The 21,017-nt window shown below is 41.3% G+C and overlaps 1 protein-coding gene across 1 annotated transcript in view; it reads left to right on the top strand.

Annotated features, from left to right (window-relative positions):
• The window catches only part of LOC124789359 (juvenile hormone esterase-like), a 132,127-nt gene that overhangs the window by 56,801 nt on the left and 54,309 nt on the right, over positions 1 to 21,017 (top strand). The window contains exons 7-8 of the mRNA XM_047256685.1: positions 9,792 to 9,942; positions 16,196 to 16,377. Of these exons, the coding sequence (XP_047112641.1) occupies positions 9,792 to 9,942; positions 16,196 to 16,377 (333 nt within the window). The remainder of the gene's footprint in view (positions 1 to 9,791; positions 9,943 to 16,195; positions 16,378 to 21,017) is intronic.

Here is a 21,017-nt window from a genome sequence, read left to right as displayed (position 1 = left end):
CTTACTGTGCTGGTACTGAGAACGGCTCAAAGCATGGGGAAACCACAGTCGTAATTTTTCCCGAGGGCTTGCAGCTCTACTATATGGTTAAATAATGGTAGCATCCTCTTGGGTAAAATATTCCGGAGGTAAAATAGTTCTCCATTCGATACCCAGGCAGGGACTACTCAGGAGGATGTTATCAGGAGAAAGAAAACTGGCGTTGTACTGATCGGAGCCTGGAGTGTTAGATCCCCTATTTGGGGAATTAGGTTAGAAAATATTAAAAGGGGAATGGATCAGTGAAAGTTAGATATGGTGGGAATTACTGAGGTTCAGTGGCAGGAGGAACAGCACTTGTTGACGAGTGAATATAGGGTTATAAATACAAAATCAGATAGGGATAAAGCAGGAGTAGGTTTAATAATTGAATAAGAAATGAATAATGCGGCTAACCTACCATGAACAGCTTAGCGAACGCGTTATTGTGGTCAACACAGAGACGAAGCCCACACGCTCCTCTGTAGTATAGTTTATATACCAACTAACTCCGCGGACGCTGAAGAGATTGAAGAGATGTATGACGAGATAAAAGAAAGTATTCAGATAGTTAAGTGAGACGAAAATTTAATCGTGATGGGTGGCTGGAATTCGATAGTAGGAAAAGGAAAAGAAGGAAAAATAGTAGATGATTATAGAGTAGGAAAAAGGAATGAAGAAGAAGTTACTTGGTAAAAATTAGTGCACAGCATGAATTAATCACCAGAACGCTTGTTTTAACAGTCACGCGTAGAAGAGACGTGCAGGCACCGAAAGGTTTGAGAAAGATTACGTAATGGTAAAACATAGATTTAGCACCCAAATTTGAAGATGTAAGACGTTCCCACGACCGGGTGTGGATTCTAAGCACAATTTATTGGTTATGGACTCCAGATTACAGCTGAATAAATAGTAAAAAGGTAGGAAATTAAGAAGCTTGGACCTGGACAAGTGGAAAGAACGAGAGATTGATGACAGTTGGAAAGGAATACAGTAGACGAGGAATGTGTAGCTTTGGGAAAAGAAAAAGTGAAGGCAGCGGAAGATGAAATAGACAAAAAGACAGGGCCTAGTAGACATCCTTGGATAACACAGGATATATTGAAGTTAACTGATGAAAGGAAAAAATAAGAATACAATAAATGAAGCAAGCTAAAGGGAACACAAGCGTCTAAAAAACGAGATTCCTAGGAAGTGCAAAATGGCTAAGCAGGAATGGCAAGCGACCAAAAGTAAGCATTTAGAAGCATATATCTCTACGAGAAAGATAGATACTGCCTACAGGAATATTAAGGAGATCTTTGGAAGTAAGAGAAGCAGTTGCACGAATATTAAGAGCTCAGATGGGAAACCGTACCTAAGAAAAAGTAGGGAGAAAGGTCGTAGGTGTATGTAAAAAGCCCTCTCAGCGTAACTTGAGGGCAGCATTACAGAAATAGAACAGGACATAGATGAGATGGTAGATACAATACCGAGGGAAGAATTTGCCAGAGCATTGTAAAACCAACGTCGAGACAAGGTCCGAAGAGTAACTGGAAGAACCAGTCGTGGCAGAACTCTTCCATCTAATGTACAAGATTTATGAAACAAAGGAAACACCGTCAGAATTCAAGAAGAATATAATAATCTGAATTCCCAACCAAAAATATGGTGACAGGTGAATATTAAACGACCATCAGTGTAAACACGTACAAGAATTCTTTACAGATTAAAGGTAGTTTGGATGACGAAAAAATGTGGAAACACATGAGGCAGTACTGACCCTACGAGATGTTTTAGAAGACAGGTTAAGGAAAGAACTTAAGTTTGTAGATGTAGTGATAGCTTTTGACAATATTGGCTGGAATACTCTGAAATTCTGAAGGTAGTAGGGGTAAAACAAAGGGAGGGAATAACTATTTGCAACTTGTACAGAAACCAGATCGCAATTCATAGAGTCGAGGAGCATAAGGGGGAAGTGGTGGACGAGAAGGGCGTGAGACGGATTGCGGCATATCAACAATGTTATTCAGTCTTAACATTGAGCAAGCAGTAAAGGAAACCAAAGAAACATTCGGAAGTCCAGGGAGAAGAAGTACAAACTTTGAGGTTTGCCGATGACATTGTAATTATGTCAGAGACAGCAAAGGTCTTGGAACAGCTGTTGAATAGACTGGATGTTTTCTTGAAAGGAGAATATAAGATGAGCATAAACAAAAGAAAAACAAGGATAATGGAATATACTCGAATTAAACCAGGTGATGCTGGGGGAATTGGATTAGGAAACGAAACACTGAGAGTAGTAGACGAGTTTTGCTGTTTGGACAGAAGAAAACTGATGATGGCCGACGTAGAGAGGATATAAAATATGCACTCGCAATGGTCAGAAGAGCGTTTCTGAAGAGGAAAAGTTAGTTAACATCGAATATAGATTTAAGTGTCAGGAAGTCGTTTTAAAGTATTTCTACTGAGGTTAGCCATGTATGGAAGTGAAACATGGACGATAAACAGTTGCACAAGAAGAGAGTAGAAGCTTTTTAAATGAAGGAGTCACCAGTTTAGTACTGAAGGGAGGTGTGTGGGTAGAGGGGAATGGGGTGAGAATGGTAGACGGGGACCGAAAGATGAATACAGTAAGCAGATTCAGAAGGATGTCGATTTGCAATAGCTATTCGGTGTTGTAGAGTAGCTAGGAGAGCTGCGTCAAGCCAGTCTTCGGACTGAAAGACCATAACAACGACAGTCTTTATCCGTGAGTACAAACCATGCGTAGGCATTTTAATTTAACGCAGATCACCGCTGAAGATTCAGTACACAGGGTGCTACGTCACTGCACACAGTCCAACTAGGTGCAATCTAGTGTATGTTCCCGTAGTGTTCGCCCTAAACTCACTCAAATCATCGTCTGAGTCCACTTTCAAGGATCGAACCTAGATAAATTTCTTCACCTTTTTGTTGTCATTCACCACGCTGTGGTAATGATACTGCATGCTGTCCCATGGCGTTGCTCGGTATCACTTCAAAAAAATGGTTCAAATGGCTCTGAGCACTATGGGACTTAACATCTATGGTCATCAGTCCCCTAGAACTTAGAACTACTGAAACCTAACCAACCTAAGGACATCACACACATCCATGCCCGAGGCAGGATTCGAACCTGCGACCGTAGCGCTCACGCGGTTCCGGACTATGCTCTATAAGTGTGAGTTATTTGAACAAATAATAGTGTATACTTTCTAACAAGCAAAGTATGCTGCGTGTAACATTTGCAGTAGGTTACACATTTTCACCTCTCAATGCATAATATTGTCCCGAGGCAGAGAAAATCCCTGACCCCGCCGGGAATCGAACCCGGGAACCCGGGCGCGGGAAGTGAGAACGCTACCGCACGACCACGAGCTGCGGACTCGGTATCACTTCCTCTCTTCTAAGAACAGTATAACAGTGTCGTGGGGGCGGACACTGAGCCAAAGCATGATAAGCAGGACATTATGTGCTTACTACCAGTTCGTCGATGGTCGTAGAATCACCAATGTACGATTGATTAGCAGTTTTATTCTTGGTTTTAGTCGTCAGTTGCTGGATATATTCCAATCTCTGTCTTCCTCAACAGATTCTGCTCACTACAACTCCCTCAAATACCATGGAAATCATTCCCTAATGTCTTAACAGGTTTATCATTCTGTCCTTTCTCCTTATCGGTGTTTTCCACATATTCCTTTCCTCTCTTATTCTGCGCCGAACCTCCCCATTCCTTACCTTATCTGTCCACCTAATTTTCAACATTTCGGCTGTAGCATCACATCTAAAATGCTTCGATTCTGTTCTGTTCAGGGTTTCCCACAGTCCATGTTTCACTACCATATAATGCCGTGCTCCAAATGAAAATTCTCAGAAACTTCTTCCTCAAATTAAGGCCTATGTTTGATACTAGTAGCTTTTTCCAGTGTTAGTATGCTTTTGATGTCCTTCTTGCTCCGTCCTTCATTGGATATTTTGCTGCCTAGGTAGTAGAATTCCTTAAAGTCATCTACTTTGTGACCATCTATCTTGATGATAAATTTCTCGCTGTTCTCATTTCTACTACTTCTCATTACCTTTGTCTTTCTTCAGTTTACTCTCAATCCATTATTTGTACTCATTAGACTGTTCATTCCATTCAGCAGATCATATAATTCTTCTTCACTTTCACTCAGAACACCTATGTCATCAGCGAATCGTATGGTTGATACCCTTCTACCTTGAATTTGAATTCCACTCCTGAAACTTTCTTTTAATTCCATCATTGCTTCTTCGAGGTACAGACTGACTAGTAGGGGCAAAAGATGAGATCCCTGTCTTACACCCTTTTCAATCCGAGCACTTCGTTCTTCGTCGTCCACTCTTATTAGTCCCTCTGTGCTCTTGTTCATATTGTATATTGCCCGTCTCTCCCTACGTCTTCCCCCTATTATTGTCAGAATTTCGAACATCTTGCACCATCTGACATTCCCGAGGCTTCTCTGGGTCGACAAATGCCATGAACGTGTTTTGATTTTTCTTTCGTCTTGTTTCCGTTAACAACCGCACTGTCGGAATTGCCACTATGGCGCCTCTACCTTTCCTAAAGCCAAAATGATCGTCGTCTAACTCATTCTCAATTTTCTTTTCCATTCTTCTGTATATTATTGTTGTAGTAGCATTGATGCATGAAATGTTAAGGTGACTGTGCGATGATCCTCGCACTTGTCAGCTCTTGCATTCTACGGAATTGTGTGGATGATATTTTTCCGAAAGTCAGTCGGTATGTCGCCAGGCTCACACATTCTACACACCAACGTAAACAGTCGCTTGGATGCCACTTCCCCCAATGATTTTAGAAATTCTAATGGAATGTTATCTGTTCCCTCTGTCTTTTATAATCTTAATTGCTCTAAAGTACCTTTAAATTCTTGTTCTAATATTGGATCCATAACGACACCTGTTTCCCCTTCTATCACATCACACAAATCTTCCACCTCATAGAGGCATTCAATGTATTCTTTCCACCTATTCGCTCTGTCCTCCGCATTTAACAGTGGAATTCCCGTTGCACTCTTTATGTTACCACACTTTCTTTCAATTTCACCCTAGGTTATTTTGACTTTCCTATATGCTGAGTCATTCCTTCTAACAATCATTTCTTTTTCGATGATCAGCAGTATCATTGTTTACAGAGACGCTCGCACAGTGGCTAAAAGCTGCAACTCAGTGGCATGCCTTGACCCCAAGGAGGCAGTGTGTGCCTCAGCAAAGCACTCGGCCAGGTGCTTGGCTTCCGACAGGGAAAACAATAGATCAGCAGCGCGATGGCATTGCAAAGCAACGTCTGCTGGCTATTCCCGGCAGGGGTACTGCAGCAGCTGTTGCCGTCTCACGGTTGATTAGTAAGCTATCTCTGTGGACATGAACGGAGGGTCCCCTAGCAGGTGCACGGAAGCCGGTTGAGGTCAGCCCCATCTTGTTGGCTCCAGTTCATGCCCAGGTTGCATCATGTGCAGCAATGACTTATACACCACAAGCTAGCGGATGCTGCAGTACACATAGACGAATGAGAGTGAGCCAAATGGGATTGGTGCATAGTTCTCGGCGTGGACCAGATGTACAGCAGATCCGAGCGAGCAATATTTAGAGTCACTCAGCCAGGTTTCTTTAAGACATGCCGCTGCTGTCGGCATGAAGTCGACCAAGTCGGCACAGTACTTTCCCCAGCACGTGGTAATTCAGCTCACCACTCTAGTGGACTGGGCCCTGGTACCGCACTGAATAATTCCTCAGGCATCCCACATGTTGTGGTCTGGGTGGAGGGCTTCTGGCGTAACACTGTGTAAAACCAGATATCTCATGTGAAGTGGAGTCCTGCCGCTCCAAGACCACTATATCACAATTGAGGTGACAGTGGAAAAAAGAACATCGCTCTTGGATCAGTTTTCATGTTTTGTACCACAGCCTGAAGAGGAAAAAGTCTCCGCTCGATTAGTTACGTGACTGCTCACACACATTCACAAGCCTCACCGAACCTAGTCTTCAGCGGATATGTTGCAGTTGCGTCTAATCACTCTGGATCAGGTTTACATTTATATGACCTCAAGCCAAAGGAATAAAGCCGTAGAAAACGCCGAAGATCCAACCGTCATCGGTCAAGGCAAAACTGTAATGCCATAATGTGGCATTTTGCTCATAAGGTACAAATCATTAAAGAATTATGCGCTCTAATACAAAAAACCGACGCGCCACGACGTAATTACCTGAATGGGACGGAAATCGGTATATATGACATACGTGTACAGACAAACAAATGATTACACTTTCCTAAAAATTGGTTTATTTTTCCTAGAGAAAGAGCTATACAAATCGAGCAAAGGTCCATCGCTGACCCCCATGCAAACAATTATTCGGATTGGCATTCGTTGATAGTCGTTCGATGTCCTCCTGATTGATATCGTGCGAAATTCTATCCAATTGGATAGTCAAAATCCCCTACCCGTAACTCAGCAAACTTTCTTAATTGGGGAGAGATCCGATGACAAGTACGAAGACAAGCAGTAGAAACTCTCGCCGTGTCCGGGCGGGCATTATCTTGCTCATATGTAATCCCAGGATGGCTTGCATGAAGGGCAACAAAACGACGCTTAGAATACCGTCGAGGTAAGGGGGCCCCGGTTGACAACCAAAGGGGTACTGCTATGAAATGCCACCACATACCATCACTCTTGGGCGTCGGGGCGTATGGCGGGTGACAGATTGGTATCCCCCTGCTGTCCGGAGCGTCTCAAGATACTTCTACGGCCTGGACACTCATTGACTAGAGTTCGATTGTCCTCAGTGACGGGTCCCACTTCGAACTGCGGCCCGACAAGCAATGATGTCATGAAGTCATGCCTGCACGACTGCTGTGAAAGTAGCGCCTTGTGCTGGCAGTGCGCGGAAAAGACTTTTGTAAAATGATAAAATGTATCCGAATGGATTGTTGTCGCCATCGGCAGGCCACCTCACAGAAGTAGTTTCATCTTTGTTTATCACTTTCAATTCAGTCCTTTCCGGAACGATGTCACCAGATCAGATTTCTACACCACCCGCCCAAAAACCTCCAGAGACTCACTTTATTCTTAGCGTATGGGCGGCGTCAGGGCAGTATCTACGGTAAACAGTAAATATGCACTTGGTCAGTCTGTTGAGAGTAGGTAGCGTTATGTAGTGGACACGTGGCCGTAATGCGTCAACGTAGTCGTGTCACAAATCGCAGTGTAGCAAAATCTCCAAAACCAGTGTTCAAAACATTCTGGAGATGTTTTGAAGAAAAGAAAGTTTTGTCCTGCACACTTTTACTACCGACCCAATAGAAGTACAAAATGAAGATAATTATTTTCTAAAAAAAATCCTCATTGGTGTCGAAACTTGATGTTATCAATACAAAATCACAAAAAAGTAAATAAAAAAATTAAAAAAAATGACAGTGTAGAAATTCACATGAAGGATCAACGATTTGACTAGATAACCAACACTCGAGCCAATGTGACACACCAGTTGGAGTGATCCCAAAGAAGGACTTCTCTGAAAGTTTCAAATTGTTGCGTGCAAGTTCCGTCCGATGTACTCAAGTCCAGGGAGACTTTAACACCTGTAGCCCTAGAACCATCACCTTATGTCGTTTTTTTTTTTTTAAGACGTTTCTTGTATGTTTGTCTCTTTGCTAAAAAATTTGCATTTTAAACTATCTTTCCAATGAATTACAGACTTAAAATTTTCAACATAGCTCAGAACTGGGTAAAAATGCAGTATTATACCGCTTTCGTGCGTGGTATATCGCGGAGTGTACTTTGTGTACTAATGTTATTTCTCCCTGTTTTTCGACAATGTTTCGCGGAAAGAACGACATCTGACAGGCCCGTCGTGTGAGCTAGAATCTCCGTGATTTTTATGTTTACGGTCTTTTCGTGCCATACACGTGTCAGGAATCAGTATATTGGTCGACTCAGGAAAAGAGAAACTGAAACAAACCCGAAATTTTGCACGCACATGTCTCTGATGTAATGTAACTGAAATATTTGAAATCGACTAAAAATTTCACATACTGTAAATCAGAAAACAGTATTACTTAAATAAAAAAATTTTTCAATACAAACCGACTTTGAAACAAGCTATAAAACACAAAATAAATTCAACTAGCACCATACAGATCCCTTATCACATTAAGAGAGTCTTGAAAATTTGTGCCTGTGAATTTTCAATGGCTATGCCAATACTTCTACATCTACATTTATACTCCGCAAGCCACCCAACGGTATGTGATGGAGGGCGCTTTACGAGTCATCACTGTCTTTACCTCCCTTTCCTGTTCCAATCACGTACTGCCGGAAAGCCTCCGTGCGCGCTCGAATCTCTCTAATTTTACATTCGTGGTCTCCTCGGGAGGTATAAGTAGGGGGAAGCAATATATTCGATACCTCATCCAGAAACTCACTCTCTCTAAACCTGGACAGAAAGCTACACCGCGATGCAGAGCGCCTCTCTTGCAGAGTCTGCCACGAGTTTGCAAAACATCTCCGTAACGCTATCACGCTTACCAAACAACCCTGTGACGAAACGCCCCGCTCTTCTTTGGATCTTCTCTATCTCCTCTGCCAACCCGTCCTGGTACGGATCCCACAATGATGAGCAATACTCAAGTATACGTCGAACGAGTTTTTTGTAAGCCACCTCCTTTGTTGATGGACTACATTTCTTAAGGACTCTCCCAATGAATCTCGACCTGGCACCCGCCTTACCAACAATTAAGTTTATTTGAGAATTCCACTTCAAATCGTTCTGTACGCATACTCCCAGATATTTTACAAAAGTAACTGCTACCAGTGTTTATTCCGCTATCATATAATCATACAATAGAGGATCCTTCTTTCTATGTATTCGCAATACATTACATTTGTCTATGTTAAGGGTCAGTTGCCACCCCATGCACCAAGTGCCTAACCGCTGCAGATCTTCCTGCATTTCGCTACAATTTTCTAATGCTGCAACTTATCTGTATAGTACAGCATTATCCGCGAAAAGCCGTATGGAACTTCCGACACTATCTACTAGGTCATATATATATATATATATATATATATATATATATATATATATATATATATATATATATATATATATATTGTGAAAAGCAATGGTCCTATAACACTCTCCTGTGGCATGATGCCAGAGGTTACTTAACGTTTGTAGACGTCTCTCCATTCTCTCCATTGAGAACAACAAGCTGTGTTCTGTTTGCTAAAAACTCTTCAATCCAGCCACGTAGCTGGTCTGATATTCCGTAGGCTTGTGCAGTTTGAAAGGAAAACGTTTGACACTTGCAATAGATAACATTAAGAACTGTAGAAAGTATCCGTCATTGAGATAAATGACACAACAGTACATATCGTTTGCTTTGCAATAAAATAGAGACTTAAGTGATCTATTCATGCAAGAGTTATCTGTTGCATGCACTCTGCGTTTTTCGTATTAAATTTTACATGGATAGTCATAGCTATTAAACATTGAAGAACACAAATTTTCAGGATTCTGTTTACAGAGGTTAGGAATGTATATTGGCTAGCAGAAATTATTCTATAATTTTCAGTCTGTTTTAAAAGCAAGTTATATTCAAAAGATCTTTTATTTAAATAATAATTTATTACTCAATTTTCGAAACATTGTGACTGCAGCTTCCTGTTATTTAGAATATTGTAAAACATTACGTACAACCTGGTCAACGAATGTAAACTTGTGCTTCTTTCCAGGAGAAAACGATTTTGGTACCCGTGGTATGGGGCCCCAGCATTGAGGCAGATCTGGCTGGAGCTTTCATCTCAGAGGCACCTATCAAAGTCCTGAACGAAGGGCGCTTTTGCCGCGTGCCGATCCTCACAGGTGTCACATCTGGGGAGACAGGTTGGTGATTATGAAACATTTGAAACATGTACTTACAGCAATATAATTTCCATTTACTGTTGTTTTGTATCTTAGTAATTATTTCAGACCGAATGTTGAACATGACACCTCATGTGAAAACATGAGTGAATATAAAAACATGAAGTGTCACTACATTAATCTCAATTCCCCTCTCTGCCTCACTGCCCTTGTAAAAGTGTCACCTACAAAATGAAAAACCAAAAAAATTATAGGTGGAAGTATCAAATACTGAAATGTGGGTAAATCAATTTTTCCGTACTATGAGTATTTTACTTCAACCATCTTCTGGCAAAAAATGTATGTGAGCAAATGAAGCTGCGTGTTTCACGGGTTTCAGACAGACTATCCAAGTTTACCTCTTGCAGTATTTTCCATTATCATTTCGCAAAAGATGAACTACTGACTTCGAAAGAAGGAATGTGTCCAGGATGAAAACGGGTATATAAAACCATGTAAGCGAGAAGTACAGGGTGATCAAACAGAATACCACAACTTTAAAAATGTGTATTTAATGAAAGAAACATAATATAACCTTCTGTTATACATCATTACAGAGAGTATTAAAAAAGGTTTTTTTTCACTCAAAAACAAGTTCAGAGATGTTCAATATGGCCCCCTCCAGACACTCGAGCAATATCAACCCGATACTCCAACTCGTTCCTCACTCTCTGTAGCATATCAGGCGTAACAGTTTGGATAGCTGCTGTTATTTCTCGTTTCGAATCATCAATGGTGGCTGGGAGAGGTGGCCGAAACACCATATCCTTAACATACCCCCATAAGAAAAAATCGCAGGGGGTAAGATCAGTGCTTCTTGGAGGCCAGTGATGAAGTGCTCTGTTACGGGCTGCCTGGCGGCCGATCCATCGCCTCGGGTAGTTGACGTTCAGGTAGTTACGGACAGATGAGTGCCAATGTGGACTCTCCATACAGTTGATTGTGGAATCTGCAGCTCTCTGCTAGCTCTGCGAGTCGATTTTCCTGGGCTGCGAACAAATGCTTGCTGGATGCGTGCTACATTTTCATCACTCGTTCTCGGCCGTCCAGAACTTTTCCCTTTGCACAAACACCCATTCTCTGTAAACTGTTTATACCAACGTTTAATACACCACCTATCAGGAGGTTTAACACCATACTTCGTTCGAAATGCACGCTGAACAACTGTCGTCGATTCACTTCTGCCGTACTCAATAACACATAAAGCTTTCTGTTGAGCGGTCGCCATTTAGCATCAACTGACGCTGACGCCTAGTCAACAGCGCCTCAAGCGAACAAATGTACAACTAAATGAAACTTTATAGCTCCCTTAATTCGCCGACAGATAGTGCTTAGCTCTGCCTTTTGTCGTTGCAGAGTTTTAAATTCCTAAAGTTGTGGTATTCTTTTTGAATCACCCTGTATTTTGCGTCACTGCAGTGGCAGTGTGTTAGAAATCGAGCGCAGATGTGTTCAAAAATGAATTACAATAATGTAGGAGTAGAGATACTGACATCTGAAACCACGTTAAATATAGCGATAAGCGTCTAATGAAAACAAGATTTTCTGTAGTCTCAAAAGACGAAATAGCTCCCACATTACTTTCTTTTAAATCTCTAGGAAGTTCGTTGTATATAATATGCGTGCATTGTTTCATAAAATACTGAACTTATAACCCGAGGATCATTGCTGGATGTGTTGTAAGCAGTAGACGCCTCTTGCATCCGAGCCCCATGCGGTTACACAACCCGAGACAGTCGTTGTGCAGAGGAAACAGACTCCCCAGCTGGAGACGCTGGTTTTCCTTGCTGTTGATGACTTCCGTACAGAGTTAATGCTTTGTACGACTATCTGCTCACTGAAACCTAAATATTACCCCCGAATATCAGTTATTCTGTTATATTGTTTCCAGTATACACCTACATATTTCGTACGTGTACTGTATATAAGCTTTTTAGACATAACTTAAACGTTTCTAATGTTTTCCGCCATTGCGAAATGGAATCCGTTCGTGTTCTTGACAATTATTTTGTCTTACATCATGGCGACAGGTTTATGAATGTTATCAAGATACCGGTTCTCTTTGCTTTGTACACTCTGTGACATTTAGGGCAAGTACTTAGCGTTTCAAAAATTTAAAAGGCAGACCTAGCACTCGCATTAGTTGCCAATTAGGAGTCACAGATAGTGATAGAAAACATGCTCTTTATCTGAAACTCACCCCACAGGAAAAGAGGGCCGGGCTATAGCAAATTTAGTCACCGTTGTTTCCAGAAAATAATTAAAAAACCGTCACAGAAAGTAACTGTCATTCTTAGGGTATTGAGCTGATTTTTTTTGTCTCAGGACTGTCTCGTTACATTTATCAACTTCGGTAACAAATGGACATACCCAGAATGGTCACTACCAACACAAGCTACTGATTTCGGTTTACTCTATCATCGAATGAGGTTTTACATTACATTTACTGACTGGTATGAAATGTAGCTTATTGCACATAGCCTCAGACATACCAGACTAATTATGATGAGCGAGGGAGGTGGCACAGCAGTTCATACACTTGGGTCGTATCAGACAGTAAACGATTCAAAATCTTATCCAACCATTCAGAATTAGCTTGTCCTTATTTTGTCAAGTCCGCTTCCGTAGCTGATGGTCAACGTGAAGACTGCCATGCGGAAGCCCAGGATTCGATTCCCCCTACTGCCAGGTATTTTTCATTGGTTGTAGGAATGGAACGGGGTGAACTCAGTTTCAATAGTTGAGGAGTCATCAAGCTGAACAGTCACTGATGGCAGCCCTTGGTTCATCTAGGCGGTCACTCACTCCACAGTTGCACATCTATTCGCCCCTACGCATCTTCGCAGAGCCGATCCCCCGCGTCATCAATGGATGGTTGCACACTGCAGTTACCTCGGAGCCGGTTATGGATAACCGTTTTGGCATGTTCAATATACATTAACCACAGGGCGATGGGAACAGATTACAAACATTTAGTTTACCATTGTTTAGTAAATACTCCACCTTTGGCCAGAAAGTCAATGATCATGCCCTTTTGGACGTCAGATAAATCGCTCCGCTCCAGCATTAGGACAACGACTGCACTGTTTCATGTACTCTATACCGCTAGTGCTGCCACCAACTGTCTGTGTGTGGCTATTACACGTTGACGTCGAATAAAGGAGCATATCACATTTGAGAGGACGGCGTAGTTTGCTCCTTGATCGGGCAGGAAAGTTTGTGTACTTAAAAGCACTTTTTTCTGAATGAACAAATCTGCAGTAGAGAATGCACTATTCTGAAACTTCCAGGCAGTTTGAATCTGTGTGCCAGAGATGACCGAACCGGCCCATTACTGGAAATCGGTCCCGGAATCTTAGTTTTAAGTGTTTTCTTCTTTTTTTTATTTTACTCTGACTCACCGAATTGTGGAGCAGCTTGCGTTAATCAAGGAAGCCCTTTTTCAAAAGTTTTCATTGACCACAGCTTGTAATTCTGTTATTCGTGCTGTGGACTAAGTCCCTGCTGAAACTTCCAAACTTTCGGCTGTTCTCATTTCATAGGCCTAAGAAACATTATGAACACACCTACGATGTTCTCAAGCGGACCTTTCATCCTGCAAAGTACCTGATCATCTCCTTTGTTGCTGCAGATTTCAGCAGTCTTGCGTGAGTCACTGTATCGGACTTCTCAGTCGGGGTTTACATGTTCGGCTATGAAATTTAAATTCGTTGCATTAAGTATTGCCGCTGAATATAGACAGTGAAATTTATCTCATAGATATACACCTTTAAAAAACTTTTCTGGGTGGAATTAATGTCTTTGTCTTACATGTAGCGGCAAGAAATAATTCCACAATCTGACAAGTGCTAAAATTCGAGGTAGCAAGGCATATGCGATATAATCGGAAGATATCCTCAAGGGATATTCCTTTCCTGCTGAGAGCTTGTGTAATGATATTATCATTCGACACCGAACGGGACTGCGTACCGAGAGAAGGAGATGCCAATGACAATATGGGTTGAGTTCCGACATAGCTTTATGAAATAAATATGAGTGGAAAATTGGATTAGAAAATAACTGATTTTCAGTTCACTCTCAATAAGTCTTGAAATTCACGCACACAGTGCACAGACAATTGTCTCTTTTTGTGTAAATGTACTAAAAGTTAATGGTAGGAAACCATTTAACAAAAACTTATACAATTTCATTTGCTTAAATACGCAAGATTTCTACAGTAAACCTGTATTTCGTCATAACTATAATAAATATCGTGTTAACTGCATCCGTAATCCTGACATAATGGTATTGAAATATGCAAAACATTTTAATATAAAACGCAATAGTCGTCTTACAATTACGTTTGGTCAGAAGTACCTCAACTTCATAGCATTCTGGTAAGAGTTTTCGAAATGGTAGTACTGCATCGATCACAGCTCTCTAACTATTGACGACAAAAATTAATACACCATTTATTCCGGTGGAAATACGTCCTCACTAACCTCAGTTGATTTGAGTTGTTTGGGGGAAGAGACGAAACAGCGAGGTCATCGGTGTCATCGGAGTAGGGAAGGAAGGAACTCGGCAGTTCCCTTTCAAAGGAACCATAGCGGCATCTGCCTGGAGTGGTTTAGGGAAATCACGGGAAACCTAAATCAGGATGGCCGAACGCGGAATTGAACCGTCGTCCTCCCGAATGCGAGTCCAGTATGCTAACCACTGCGCCACCTCGCTCAGTGCGTAACCCCAGTATCTGTACACCACTGAACTAATGGACAGTAATGTGGTGCGGATACCAGAATACTACAACCAATAGAAATTATTTCATGTTCCGAAATGTCTCATGATGACACACTGGGGTGACAAAAATTCATGGTATAGCGATACGAACATATACGGATGGCGTTAATATTGTCTGTACAAGGCATAAAACGACAGTGTGTTGGCGACTGTGTCATTTGTCCTCGGGTGATGCATTTGAAAAGGTTTCCGACGCGATTATGGCTGCACGATGGGAATTACCAGTTGTTGAATGCGGTATCGTAGTTGGAGCTTGATTCATTGGTTAGTCCATTTCAGAAATGGACTATATTCCGAGATCCACAGTGTCAAGAGGATGCCGAGAATACATATTTTCAGGCAATACCTCTCTTCATGGCCGTCGGCGTGTACGTAGAGTTGTAAGTGCTAACAGACAAGCAACACTGCTCGATATAACCACAGAAATCAAGGTGGCACGTACGACGACGTATCCGTTAGGACAGTGTGGCGAAATTTTGCGTTAATGGGCTATTGCAGTTGATGACCGACGGAAATACCTTAGCTAAAAGCACGACATCGCCTGCAGTGCCTCTATTTCGCTCGTGGCAATATAGGTTGGAGGCAAGACGACTTGAAAACCGTGGGCTGGTCAGATGAGTCCGGATTTCAGTTGATAAAAGTTGATGGTAGGGCTCGAGTGTCACGCAGACTCCACGAAGCCACGGATCCAAATTGTCAATAAAGCACTTTGAACGCTGGTGGTGGCTCTGTAATGGTGTGGGCTGTGTTTACACGGAATAGACTGTGTCTTCTGGATATTCCGTTACTTAGAGACAATTTGCAGGCATTCATGGGCGACATGTTCCCAAGCATCGATCGAATTTGTACGAATGACAAAGCGCCATGTCACTGGGCTACGAGCGTGTGGTGTTGGTTTTAAGAACATTCTGGACTATTCGAGTGAATGATTTGGCCACCCTGATCACATGACATGAACGTTTATGATACCTAATCGAGAGGTCAGCACGTGCACAAAATCCTGCATTGGCTACAGTTTCGCAGTTATGGATGGCTACAGAGGCAGCATATTTCAGTATTTCTGCAGGGACTTCCAGCGACTGTTTGAGCCCATGACATATTCAGTTTCTGCAATACGCCGGGAAAAAAGAGATGCAGCATGATTTTAGCTGTATCGCATGACTTTTTTCACCTCATTGTATTGCGTTTGTGCCTCCATTTAAAGATCTTAGTTTTTCTCCTGGTATTTAGTAAACGAACGCAATAACAAACATTAATATACTTCCACTTAACAGTTATCACATGACTGGAATTAATTTTTATGAAACACTGGAATGAAAGGCACACATCGAATTCTACACATGCGTTTAACTTGGGCCACTCTCTTCTTGGTACCAGCAAATTAAAACACTAAGGAAGCTATCCGTATGTCATTTTGGTTGAAGTAATATTTTTTTTCTATCTCATTTTCCATCAGGTTTCTCCATACTCAACCAAGCAGCGGTTATCGACCGCCTGGACAAAGCGTTTCAGAGTGTGGTCGGCCCTTGCCTGCATCTATCGACAACTACACAGCAGGCAGACGCAGCGTCCAAGCTAAGGGACTTCTATTTTGGCAACGGCACCATCTCTGTGAATGACCCGGTACCTTTAGTCAACGTGAGTAAAACGTTTCATAGTACACTGCCGATAAGCTGTACTTATCAACTATACTGATTTCCATAAACTAAAGGTACAAAAAGTTGTCTGTCAGATGTGACCTGGTGAAACTTACCGAAGTCTGGAATACTTGTTGTTCAGAAAACGGAAGGTTTACCCCACGAGAAAATGGGTGTCGATCTTAAATATTTTCCAAGGCTTTCCGATAGGTTGTTTATGGAATTAGTGAAATACAAGGAGCATTCAATCTATGTAAGCCGCAAGGTAACAATACCTAAAAGAGCTGACCAGATTGTTTTGTAGCTCATATAGTCACTGTAGTATCAGGTGACTTCCTCATTTCGATGACAGGAGATATACGCTCAGTAACTGGAGTGAGGGCAAATGCACTTAGTTTAAAAGTAGGTTACGTAAATCGGGTAATAAAGGCTCCTCCTATCGAACTGGAACTTCCCATACATTGTGGTCTCTTAGATTTTCGTGGCGTCGTTGGTTAATGGTGAGGTTTAGGGTGTTTAATCAAGATGATGATTCCACTTTATTGCAGTAATAAGGTATCGACAACCCGGCTGAACATCCGAAAGCAGGCTATTAACTCTCATATACTAATCAGCTTTTACATGAATCACTATTTACTTTCCACACGAGGATCTTGGAACCATTAACAAATATTACATCACCTCTAAAATTCCTATTGATACTTCATTTCACTTTCCAATCTCAGATCCACTAACCTGCGCTACAGTAATATGGATACCACTAACTACGTCTTCGTAGGATATGCCAACCCTGAAAAATCGTTCGACAGTGTAAAATGCAGGAAGATGTTCGAAATTCTCAGAGAAAGCGTAAGCTATAGCGAAAGAAGGATACTTCATGTATAAGAACCAAGAAGGATCAACAAGAGTGGAAGACCCAGAACGAAGTATTGGAATTAAAAAGGATGTAAGACAGGAAGGCAGCATTTCTTCTTTGCTGTTCAATCTGTACATCAAAGAATCGATAATAGACATAAAAGGAAGGTTCAGGAGAGGGACTACTGTTCATGGTGAAACAATATCAATTATAAAACTCACCAATGCCACTGCTATCGCCAGTGGAAGCGAGGAAAAGCTGAAGAACACAGTGAATGCCACTAGTAGTCTTCTGAGCACAGAATGTGGAATGAGAGTAAATCGAAGAAAGACAAAAATAATGATAAGCAGCGGAAGTAAGTTTATGGATAAAATCATAAAAATATGGGATTACGAAGTAAACGAAGTGAAGGAACCCTGCTGCAACAGAAGCAAAATTACATGTGACGGACGAAGCAAGAAGAGCGAAAAAAGCAGAATAGCACAAACAAACGGGGTATTCATGACCAAAGGAAAATAGTCTCAAACATTGGCCTTAAACTGAGAAAGAAATTTATGAGATTGTACATTTGGAGCACAGTACTGTATCGAAGTGAATTGTGGGCTGTGTGGGTACCGGAGAAGATGAGAATCGAGGAATGTGGGATGTGGTACCATAGAAGGTTGATGAATCTTAGGTGGACTGATAAAATAACAAATGAAATGAATCACCGCAGAATCGACGGGGATACAAATATTTAGAAACTATTGTCACGAGGAAGGGAAAGGATGATAGAACATCAGGCAATAATTTACATAGTATTAGAGCGAGATACAGAGAGTAGAATCTATGAGGGAAGTCAGAGACTGAAATATAATGATTAAGGTGACTGTACACAAGTGCTATTCGGAGGTGAAGAGGATGATGCAATATGTTTCCGCAAAATAGTGATTTAGTCCTATGTTGTTGTTGTGGTCTTCAGTCCTGAGACTGGTTTGATGCAGCTCTCCATGCTACTCTATCCTGTGCAAGGTTCTTCATCTCCCAGTACCTACTGCAACCTACATCCTTCTGAATCTGCTTAGTGTATTCATCTCTTGGTCTCCCTCTACGATTTTTACGATCCACGCTGCCCTCCAATACTAAACTGGTGATCCCTTGATGCCTCAGAACATGTCCTACCAACCGATCCTTTCTTCTGGTCAAGTTGTGCCACAAACTTCTCTTCTCCCCAATCCTATTCAATACTTCCTCATTAGTTATGTGATCTACCCATCTAATCTTCAGCATTCTTCTGTAGCACCACATTTCGAAAGCTTCTATTCTCTTCTTGTCCAAACTAGTTATCGTCCATGTTTCACTTCCATACATGGATTAGTCCTAAAACAGTGAAATTATCTCTCAAAGGCCGAAACCGGGTTGTTCTGACTACACACACATGAATATAATATCTTGAGGAGAGAAAGTGATTGAATGTTGGGCGTGTCCTCAGAAACGAAGATAAAGAGACTCACTGAGATGAAATATCTCACAAGGGACACTTTTGACCCAGAATGCTTGAAGCCACACGAAACCATAATTAGACCAACATTCGATCACAAAAACAACAATGACCTGTTCCATTTCTATGAAAAGGTGTTAGTGTGTTAGTGCCATGAGACGGTGGAATGTGCCCTAACGAGTACTCGAGTTGTGTGAATGGTATAGCTGTTGTATAAATGTATCTGTTAGAGTGTTCACATGTGGTTTACTGTTAAAGTGTGTGTACGGTGTTATCATGAAGAGAATTAACCCTACAAATATGGTCCAAATATTAGAGACAAAGTGGCATCATGCTGAATATGGAAATGAAACTCGGGTCGACAATAATTAGTTCATGGATGTGTCATATAACATAATAATTCAGTAATATAATGAGGATGGGATGGAAATACATAACGTTAATGTGGATAGATAGACTGATATTGAAGGACAGGAAGAACCTGAAACTAAAGGTGACTCTTCAAAGGGTACATGACATACGTCTCCAAAGCTACAGGAACAGTCAGCTAAGAATGAGTGTGAGCTATCTCCACCCAAACAGTCGAGGTCCAGTGCATTAAAAAATGTTGATGACAACGAACTCCAGATCATTTAAGAAGACTATTAAAATGGTGGCTCAGTTCGCAGAGCAAATTAACGGGGCGCTAAAAGTGCATTGGAAGTAAATGAAAGTGTAAATTAATTATAAATTATGCATCTAGAAAAGGCGAGCAGAAGCTCGTTTCAAAGTCAACAGACTGTCGCAATTACAAACCATAAAAGAGCTTGTAATATCGCAATTTGATAGAGCAAGGTCGTATGGACCTATAGTTCTCTGTTGGCGTCTGTAATTGTGGGCAGTAGAAGCGTCTGAGATAGTTTGACAGTTTTCAAAACTTTGGTATCTTTTAGCGAGAGTTTTAAGGTTGAGTATGGTATTTCATCTAGGCACATTACTAAATTTCTCACACGTAAAGACGTAGGAGATGATATCAGTATATGGCAGAAAGCACAACAGTTTGTGGTGGAGTGAACATGTTTATGACAGGGCAGGGTGTGAAGAAAGGAGATGTTTGGAACTGTGACCTGTGTCAGTTTCAGCATGAAATGTCTTCCTCATAAACACTGTCGCACAGAGGAGAGAAAACTACAGCTTGTGTTTTTCAGTCTGTGTACAGCTCTGTCCACAGCCGGGCAGGGTGTGAAGAAAGGAGATGTTTGGAACTGTGACCTGTGTCAGTTTCAGCATGAAATGTCTTCCTCATAAACACTGTCGCACAGAGGAGAGAAAACTACAGCTTGTGTTTTTCAGTCTGTGTACAGCTCTGTCCACAGCCACACAACTGACGTGGCTTTATCAAATGACAGGCAGACTAGCAAACAAGTTGTACATCAGTTTTCAATAGACACAAGACGCTTTCGGCCCAAATATTTCTAAGCTGAAACAAACTGTCTATGAAACAGTTACGTGGGACAAGCAAAAGTGAAGAAATGACCAAAAAATCTATGAAGCGTTTTCTAACTGCAGTCCTTGGCGAGTATGTAACAGCTGATAAGAGCTTGTTGCTGTGTGATTCCTGGTCAAGTCAGACAGTTCATATCCATATGGATACAAGTTTTTGAAACAAAGTTGTTATGCTGAAGATATTCCCACCTAAAACAACAAAATATTGCCAAAGCCTTGATGTTTACTTCTTTCAGTAATATAAACACTATATCTGAAGGATTGCTGATTATGTAAGACTATCATGTGTCAAACCATAAGTGCAGAAACATGATCGTTATTTCATCATCAAACTTCACCTTGTAATTTACAATCAATGTTTTGCACCAAAGTGTAAAATGAAGTTGCAGTATTTTTGGTGAAAGGCTGATCGTGACGTTGACATACATGTATCATCATTTTTAAATGTAATTAAAGTTTTTTAGGAATTGGAATGCTTGAATGTGAAAGTGATTTTAACTGTGTAAACGTGGCCTTTTGTGAACTGCTTCACTGCTTTAAGCACTTCATTGAAATCGCACATCTGCCCTATCAGGACTAATAACAACAATATCAGGTGTGTAGGATATGTGTTTTTTCGCTATTGTGATTAAACAAAGCGTTTTTGGCACTGTTGATTAAAAATGTGATGACACATTGACGTCAGTGAATTACATGTAATTCCCCTCTTATAGTACTGATATCTTACTTTATTTCTCTCTATTACTATGTCACTTGTTGTAGAACGCAACGTTCTGAATGGAAATGACACGGATCTCTGTTTTTTATGATCGAGTGTTAT

Source organism: Schistocerca piceifrons, chromosome 3 (genome assembly GCF_021461385.2).
Source record: "Schistocerca piceifrons isolate TAMUIC-IGC-003096 chromosome 3, iqSchPice1.1, whole genome shotgun sequence".
NCBI lineage: Eukaryota > Metazoa > Arthropoda > Insecta > Orthoptera > Acrididae > Schistocerca > Schistocerca piceifrons.
Note: the sequence above shows the minus strand (reverse complement) of the source record. Positions and strands in the feature narration are given on the sequence as shown.